Genomic DNA, 8761 nt, shown 5'->3' on the forward strand with positions numbered 1-8761 from the left:
TGAATCTGGTAAGTCAGCTAAAATTGCATTTGTAATGTTTAGAAGAGGCAAATTGCATTTGTAACGTTTAGACAAGGCAACAATATGTATTTACATACACATGTTGGAATTGAAAATAACTGATATGTATGTTTGATTTGTTGTAGCCATTGCGTTGACAGTATCCTTTGTGATCAACTTATTTGTAGTATGTGTCTTTGCAAAGGTTCGTCTCAGTGTGAATAACCAAAATTGTGTAGTTTATGGTTGTTTGATATTCTCTAGATGTTTTATCCAAACCCCAACATTACTCTTGTGTCAGCGGTAAGTCGTGTATTGTCTGCGAATGTGAATGAAATTGAATTTTTGATTTGTAAGCATGAAGGATCTAGTGCACGTACGTATTGTCTGATATCTTACTTAAAGAGATGGCTTTGAACAGATGCTGACAACAGACATTTCTATTGTTTACATGTATTGTTTATTGTTAATGCATGCGAGGTGTTGCTGCATGTATTAAAATGATTATGACAGCTCTGTGATTCAGGGAAATGAGCTGAAAAATTATGGTTGCCATGTGGGCCATCATAATTCAAGTAATGCATCCGTTATGTCAATGCTGGTAAGCAACTCTACGACTGCACCACCATCTACACATTGCTCTAGAAGTCCTTTTTGGATTATATGGGGAATTGGTTTACTGGCTGCTGGACAGAGTTCCACAATGACTGGAACATATGCTGGTCAGTTTGTTATGGAAGGCTTTCTTGGAATTAAGTGGCCTCGTTGGAAACGTGTGCTGCTTACTCGATCTATTGCAATGGTTCCAACAGTGTTGTGTGCTACGGTGTTTGCTTCTTATCTGGATATTCTGGATGAACTTTTAAATGTAGAGCAAAGTTTGCTTTTGCCATTTGCCCTGCTACCAATTCTACATCTGACAAATTCTAGACGTGTAATGGGTCAATTTAAAAACAAATGGTGGATGACAGCTATTGTTTGGTTTCTTGGGCTGGTTGTCATGGGAGTAAATGGATATTTGGTCATCAGCCAAACAAGTGGGAGGAAAATTTGGGAAGATGCTTTAACAGGAATTCTCTTTCCAGTGTATGTTGTCATTGTCATGTATTACTGTCTTGGTCCAAGCTTGGTTGCTCGAATACAAGATTGGATATGGGCTAACGTGGTATGTCATATTAGAGCATTGTGTTGTAAGAAAGATGCTCAAGTTCAGTCTTTATTTGACACTGAAAGCAAAGATGGAGGGGATAGTTGACTTTGAAAGTGTTGGGAATGAGAGTGTCACTGTGAACACTGACAACTACATGTGGATTCTTAGTTTTTTGCTTGGATATGTTAGTGGTAAGGAGATGTTGTGAGTTTTTGGCAGTTGGTAGCAGTGTTCACAATACAGTTATGTGAATGCTGTGTTGTGTTGCATATGAGAGAACATTTTATGTTGGACTAGCCAATCATGAATAACGTTTATGTACTTTTGTATTTCTTAGTAATCCAAACCAGTGATTTGGACACATTTTGGACTTTACACTGATATAGCATTATTTTGACTGTTTGAGTATTTATATGCTATTACATTACTATCATATTCCTCATCAGATCAGATCACTCTTGATGCAGTACGCTCTCTAGAGGCCGGGCCCAGGGTAAACAGGAAATGCCAAAACGTACATGAACACAAATTGAACAAAAACTACATTAGAAATTTTATGATATGGATGTGGTATTTAATTGTAATGTCTACTTACATGCAAGTCATGCTACCAGCTGAACTGAGGATTGAGTTTCCCTTATAAAATATTTGTTTCAACCCTAATCCACTTCTGCCGTCGTCTTTCCTGGATATAACTATGGCGTGATGAACATGCATATTTATTATGGCGTTTTGTTGTAGATACAATGCTTGCTATATCTATACAGTAAGCTCAAAAGTTGTGCCCTGCTATTGCTATATTCATATAGCAAGCATTGATTGTCATATTGGTGTTAGATCACATGGTATAAATTATGTAAATTGATTGGTTAATGTTTAACATCACAACTGGCCAATAAAGCACTACGTTTATTTTTGTCACAGTTTATCTACAATCGGAAACCATTCTGATGAATGGCATTTACGTGATTGTATCACAGCAGTGATGTTGTAAATGCAAGCAGATAGTTGTTGTACAAGCTGTGTAAATATAGTGAATAAACAAACACTTGACAATTTTGTCCAAGTTGGCTTATACTTAGACAAACCATGGTTGCTTCCTAACTCAAACAGATGTTTATTACATTAATTAATTAGGAAGTAATTAATAAATACAATTATCTATTCAAAGTCATTAGCCCATCTAGCGGTGTGAATCTGGAATAAAGAACAAATCCAGTTGGTTACAGACAAGATAATGATTGTTCTAGTTTACTCTTTAAATACAGTAGCCAGCTCTTCTTTTTTGTCCTTTCTAAATGAGAGTGGATGCTCAAACCTTACTATTTTGTAGCGGCATTTACCTCGTAGCTATATAGCGTCTGCAATTTTTTCTTTTTTTATTAGTTAATTTGGTTAATTTGAGAAATTATCACACAGTACAGTCAGTGTGCACAGTTACCGCGATGTGGGGAACACGCGAATGACCACGTGTATAACATAAGTTGTCCATGCGCAGAGCAATTGTGGGCTGGGTTTGACAGCAGGATAACACTTTGCAGGAGACTGGTGATGAGACGCAGCAATGTCCAAAGTAAGATCTCTAACCGTTCTGTCAATTGAGTAAACAAACAACTATTTTTGCTCACAACTTGTGTGGCTTTGATTCGCGTAATGAGATATCAACGTAAGAGTCGCTAACGCGATTCTAGTTTCACCGCTAGCGCTGCAATGGCACAGACTGTCACGTCAGGCGAAGGCCACGACACTCAGCTCGACGATTCACTGCTTTGCCTGTCGAAAAGCAAACCCGATGTCGCTCCACGTGCAAGATCTCGCACTAGGAGCTCCGGAAAGGTGTTTCTGGGATCCTCCTGATCTGATAGCTCAACAAGAATCTTGTGACTCGAAATCTATAGTTGAAATCGTTTTCTCTTGGTTTTTCTAGCCGCAGGGTCCAGCAGCAGACGCGTTTCCTTGTCCGGCGAAGACGGGATTTCTCAATAAGGAAGGAGGGTCCGGTTTCTGGCAGAAACGATGGATGGTGTTGGACCATCATTATCTCTTCTATTACAAAGCTAAGGATGTATGAATTATCTATGTATTTGTGTGTTTAATATAAAATGAAGAGGCTGTCGAATCCGTGTGGCTGTGTTGTCTACTAGAGCAAGCACCCACAGAACGACGTCTGTCTTGCTGACTATGATCGCTGTATTCAGATGCCTGACTGTAAGAAGAGTCCGTATGCGTTTCAGTTGTCGTCGTCGCAGGTCGGTTGACGATTGAGTGTACGTGCTGCATGGATGTGGTCTTGATGTGTGTAAAGCTGGTTAGTATACAGTAAGTGATTGCAACCGCTCAGTGCTCTGCGTCAGATTTGAGAAATGAATTTTCGTGTGGGAGATATTTGCAGTTCTATGATTTTCCGCATTTTCGTTGAATAGTGGCATTGTAGGGTGTAAATCACGTGCTTTCAACAGCAGATAAGGTGGTTAAATTGCCACCATCAATTAACCACCCCTTCCCTCATTGGTAGTAACGTGCAGCTGTCTGTCTATCTGTTTGTCATACATAAATAATATACTGTCTGTTTGTGTTATTGGCCTTCCCTGTGTATTAATATGGTATGGTTGAAACGTTTAGGTGCGTTTTGCAAAGTTCATAACCTACACTAACGAATCCAGTAAATTAGTGGCTGTGGTAGTATGTGTAGCTGTCTTCACAAAGTACCAGGGTATTAATATCATTTTGGCTAGCTAAAATGTAAAAAGGAAAATGTAACAAGGAAAATGTAACAAGGAATTTAATCTGACGTTTTAACGAAAGTAATCGTTCATCGTTAACTTTTAAATCGCTGTCAAAATGCACCTCGCGGGTGTGCAGTTTACTGTCTCTACTACAGTAGTAGTATCCCAGACTAGTGGAAGTGTACCTCTTCAGATTTGCTGAGTGTACATCTGAGGTGTGTCGTAGTGTCACGAGGTATTTTCAGCAGACTACGGCTAGCGACGATGACCAGTGAGGAAGAGAGCACTTGCTGCTGGGTAGAGCAGTGGCTGAAGAGATAATCAACACTTTAAGGGCGCGTTTCTTTATTCTCCACCGACTAATCCGGTTGAGGTGGTGGACCTCCACTGGATTAGCCGGATGTATTCCGGTGGAGGCGGATTAGTGTGGAATAAAGAAACGTGCCGGTGGAGGTGAGCATGCGCATTCAGATAATATGGCGAAATGGATCGTTCTTGCTCTACGTGCATGGCTATTGTTGCATTTGCAGTTTCCCTGTTCACTGACTTATTGGACGACACCAAGATGTTGCTTTTGCTTCTAACTGGTAGCTTTGATTGTGTGGCTTTGATTCTGTATAGCAGTGAGCATGTGCAGTGATCTACCTCCACCGGACCTCCACCAGTTCAACCAGCAAAAGGCTGGTTGAGCTGGTTGAGCTGGTGGAGCTCCACCAGCTCCACCGGTGGAGCTAAAAGAAACGTGCAGGAACTCCACCACCTAATCCGGATTAGACGGTGGAGGCTAAAGAAACGTGCCCTAAGTGACAGCAGTGGCTGAAGAAGAAAGAGGAGTTGTATTGCCAGGTATGAGGAGGACGTGAAGACACAAATTGGCAAGCATGCACTTTGTTCGGAAATAAAAGTGCGGTGGATAAGTTGTCTCGTGGATTCTGCATACTAGAACTGGTTGTACTCACATCGTTAACTTTTCTGCCACAAACTTGTGCAAACATGTTGTTTTGGAAAATCGTTAATTTTTCTCGTTACATTTTCCTCTTTTACAGTATCTGTTTGTTTCTCTCTTTGTCTGTCTACTGATTTGTCTGTTGACATGAAATTTATGTATTAGTGTTTATGTGTCTTCATGTTTGTCTTTTGCTGCTGTCTATGTCTCTATTTGTAATCTTGGTCAATTTGCTTGCAAATGTCTTTTTCTTGTATTTTTTGTTTTTGTTTCTAATAACCACTATCTGATAAGTGAGAGCCTTCATTTGCTTTTAGATTACAAACGATGGTGACACGTTACGATCCTATCTCATGTATGCAGACAGTGAAGCTGAAATGCATGAGTGGATTGCTGCCATACAATGTGAAATGAACCCTGGTGGTAGCAACACATCTCCTGAAAGGTCGACCACTCCTAATAAATCTCTAGCTCTTACAAAAAGCCCATCACCATTAGAGGACAAGTCGGCAGACAATTCTAGCCGAGGTAACAAGCATCTAAAGCCTGGGGGTAGCATCTTGACTAGATTCCGAGGAGGTGGAGGATCAAAAAAAGACAAAAAAGAACCTAAGCCAACACCAGTGCAGGTGGATGGAGAATCTATGAATGTGGTGAGTTGTGAGTTTATAGTTCACTTTGTAAAGTGATTAAATTGTGCACAAGTAGGCTGCTAGACTAGTAGTTGACGTATGAATTTCTCACAAACTAGACAGCACTTCAAGAGCACAAACCTCTGCCAAGGCAGCTCAGTTAACATACTGGGAATTAGCACGATATTTATCTAACTCCCATTGAGAAGGGTGGCACAAATGAGATTCAAAATTATGTTGGTACACAGCACTAGCACGTTGCTGTGACTTTCCTAGTGCCAGTTATTGCAATTTTCTAGAATCGAAATTAGCCGGGATGGACTGTACCTCATAATACCATTAATGCATCATGCTTTAATTTATACGTGTTGTGTTTAGATTTCAGCCGAAGCTAATGCTGGTACTCCACTTGTTCATCTGACAGCTGATCGTTCAAAAGGACAGCAAGGTCGACGACCTCCTACACGACAGCGAAGAGTCATAGATGCTGGTGTAGCTCCAACCAATATATTTGTGCGTAACTGTTCTCATTGCAGATTTTAATGTAGTATGAATTATTGACAGGGCAGCAACTGAACCAACTATAGGATAGGACTTGTTGGATTGTAGTTTGAAGAAGAGGGAGGGAAGTTAATACACATAGAAGCAGAATCATGGACAAGCAAGGGAAGGGGTGTGACATTGATTAAAGGGTAGATTATATGGCTTTTGAAACATCAATGAGTGAATAAAAACAAGTAGACAGGCGGCTGGAGAAAGGACACACAGGAAGACAGACACAACAGACAGACACACAACAGACATGCTAACAAATGGACAGACTACAGTCGACTGTCCTAGTTTGGCTATCTCGAGTTCTGAATAGTGACAGTAACACAGTTATGCTTATAGGGCACAGATGAGTAGGCAGACAGGCATAGTTGGTGGTGATTGAGTAACTGTATTATGGGTAAATTAATTAGTTTAGGATGTTGTGTGTTTTGTTGGTATCAACTTGTGGCTATGTCTGTATTGTGTTTTTGTAGGCTGGTAGGGAAGTTGCTAGTGACAGAGCAGAACCTCCATCAAAACGACCTAAACCAACTCCACCTCCTAAAGCCCTTAAACCAGGTGAGAGCAGTCCTGGAACTAGAACCAAACTTGCCATGAAGCCTCCAAGTACTGGATCAAGAGATAAGGGAAGCAACAACGCACCTTCACCAAAGCCAGCTCCACGTAATCCAAGAACCCCAGCTAAACCAGTATTGCCGAAAACAAATTCAGGCTCGTCTGTCTCGACTAGTGCCTTACCAGCAGTACCTGTTAAGCCTAAGCCTATCCCTCGAAGTAGAACCCGGACAGAAACCACTAAGACCACAAATCCTGAAGCTGCCTTGCATACTGCCAAGTCTATTAAAGAGGAAAATACAGAGACAACAGAAATCAATTTGGCAGATGGTGTTCAAGATGAGTTGACTGGAAAGGATGAGAATCAGTCATCAATTGATCTGGTTAAAATGGAGGTAGAAGAAGAGGGAAGTGAAACAAACTCTAAACTGGAAGAGGAAAGGGAAACAAAAGGTGTTGAAAATGACAAGTCTGGAACATTAAATGAACACAAGAAAGAACAAGAACAATTGCCAGAAGATAAAACCAAGGGGGAAACAGTGAGCAACAGTTTAAATACTGCAGCAGCCAGTGCGAATATAGAGGGTGAGTCAGGAAGTGGTGAACTTGCAGAGGAGTTGGGTTTTGAAGTTGTTCATGTTGAAGAGGTGAAAGACAGTGAGAGAGATGCATATGAGAATCAAGATACGGTAAAGGATCAAGCTGCATCACAAGATCACAATGAACTGAAGAACTGTGCTGTTTCAGAAAATCCCGTGGAATCAGAATCATGTAATCAAAGTGTATCACATGAGGACACTGATCAAGCAGCAACTGACCAAGCTGTTTCTGAAGATCGGAAAGCTTCAACAAATCAATCGTTACCTGAAAATCCTATGATTTCTACTGTAACAGTTGAAACATCTAACACAACTGTGTCAACAGTAATTGCTGCTGTTAGTGAAGAACAAGGCAGGAAGAAATCAGAGGTGAAGGATGAAGTCAAAGCTAAAAGAAAATCTCTTGTGCAAGAAACGGGGAAGGAATGCGTGAAAGAAGAACTGAAAAAGAGGAACAGTGAGGTGCTTAAACATCGTCATTCAAAAGAAGTCAAGGTAATATAGCGAGAGTGGGGAAACCACTTATAATAATGAAATGGCTGTTTTAATGCAGTAAGTGTATCCTAATGTGTCTAATTTTTGGATTGGAAAGGCAAGCTGGCAAGTAGGGGAATTTCTCCGTTGCATTACCATTCTATTGTGATATAAATAAGAAGATACCCTTTGCGTAGTTGAAATATTATCAGTTTGGCTTTAATTGCTGTTTTCTATAGTTTCATCAGCAATGGGCAAGGTGTTATATACAGAAATTGGGCTGTTTAATTCGTTAACATCTATAGGAAAGATCATTTTTGTGTGTGCAGTAGTTATATAGAATTAGTGGTGGATGTAGTGGCCTGTACCAGGCATTGTTTGTGTATCTTGGTCATACAAATAGTTAGTGGGTAACTTGTAGTGTTGTGATAACTCTAATTCTCGCTCTCAATCAGACAAACGTCGAATCAAAGGGATCTATGACTGACAATGAACCAGTGAAGTGTGAGGATCAGGAACAAGTAAAATCTGAAGAGAAACAGGTGGTGACTGAGGAGCCACCGAAACCTCTTGATTCTGACCAGCAAGTGGAGCTTGCAGCCTCCAAACTTCGCGCTTTGTCTTCGTCTCCCGTGCAGACAGCTTCTACGGCCACACTAAACGGTCCAGATTCAGCGGACATATGTACAGCTGATGTGGTTTCCATCTTACAGTCTGCAACTGATCCTAAAACAGCTTTAGACAAAGCAAAAGAGATTCTTCGTCAGGCTCACAAGGCAAATATTGATGCTGAAAGAGCACGGAGAGAAGCTGTGCTTGAGCGAGAGCTTGCCAAACAAGAACGAGCTGAGGCGGAGATGAAGAAGAAAAACGCTACTGAGATTTTGAGACTTGCGCGGGCAGCCTTGTCCAGCATTAAGAAGTGATATTGTGTAGATTATAGTGGACTATATATTATGACGAACTCGGGTTGCACTGAATTAAAGGGCGTTGGTTTCTAATTGCTGGTGCTGTCTCACGTGCTGTGGAGGAGTAGGTGTGAACGGATCTCCACCCTTTGGTCCGTTAGCGCTATGACGCGATCTCTAGCACTTTGCGTTTTAATGGCGATAGAATTTATTGCGAGA

The 8761-nt window shown here is 40.9% G+C and overlaps 2 protein-coding genes across 3 annotated transcripts in view; both read left to right on the plus strand.

Annotated features, from left to right (window-relative positions):
- LOC134192109 (metal transporter nramp1 homolog) overlaps window positions 1–1600 on the plus strand; it is a 5259-nt gene extending 3659 nt beyond the window's left edge. Inside the window, exons 8-11 of the mRNA XM_062660801.1 lie at window positions 1–8; window positions 147–205; window positions 265–303; window positions 527–1600. The exon at window positions 1–8 is cut by the window's left edge and continues 62 nt beyond it. Coding sequence (XP_062516785.1) covers window positions 1–8; window positions 147–205; window positions 265–303; window positions 527–1255 — 835 coding nt within the window. The 3' untranslated portion in view covers window positions 1256–1600. The remainder of the gene's footprint in view (window positions 9–146; window positions 206–264; window positions 304–526) is intronic.
- Window positions 1601–2647: 1047 nt separating this feature from the next.
- Window positions 2648–8635, plus strand: LOC134192056 (PH domain-containing protein DDB_G0287875-like). 2 transcript variants are annotated; one of them, XM_062660733.1, is made up of 7 exons: window positions 2648–2723; window positions 3078–3215; window positions 3295–3399; window positions 5140–5475; window positions 5833–5967; window positions 6480–7655; window positions 8090–8635. In XM_062660733.1, the coding sequence occupies exons 1-7, from the start codon at window positions 2715–2717 to the stop codon at window positions 8558–8560; spliced, it is 2370 nt and encodes a 789-aa protein (XP_062516717.1). In that variant the 5' UTR covers window positions 2648–2714; the 3' UTR covers window positions 8561–8635. The 2 variants fall into 2 exon arrangements, with proteins under 2 accessions (XP_062516717.1, XP_062516716.1); XM_062660732.1 differs by lacking the exon at window positions 2648–2723 and adding an exon at window positions 2734–2986.
- Window positions 8636–8761: the final 126 nt, after the last annotated feature.

The sequence above is a fragment of the Corticium candelabrum genome, chromosome 16, assembly GCF_963422355.1.
Source record: "Corticium candelabrum chromosome 16, ooCorCand1.1, whole genome shotgun sequence".
Taxonomy (NCBI): Eukaryota; Metazoa; Porifera; class Homoscleromorpha; order Homosclerophorida; family Plakinidae; genus Corticium; species Corticium candelabrum.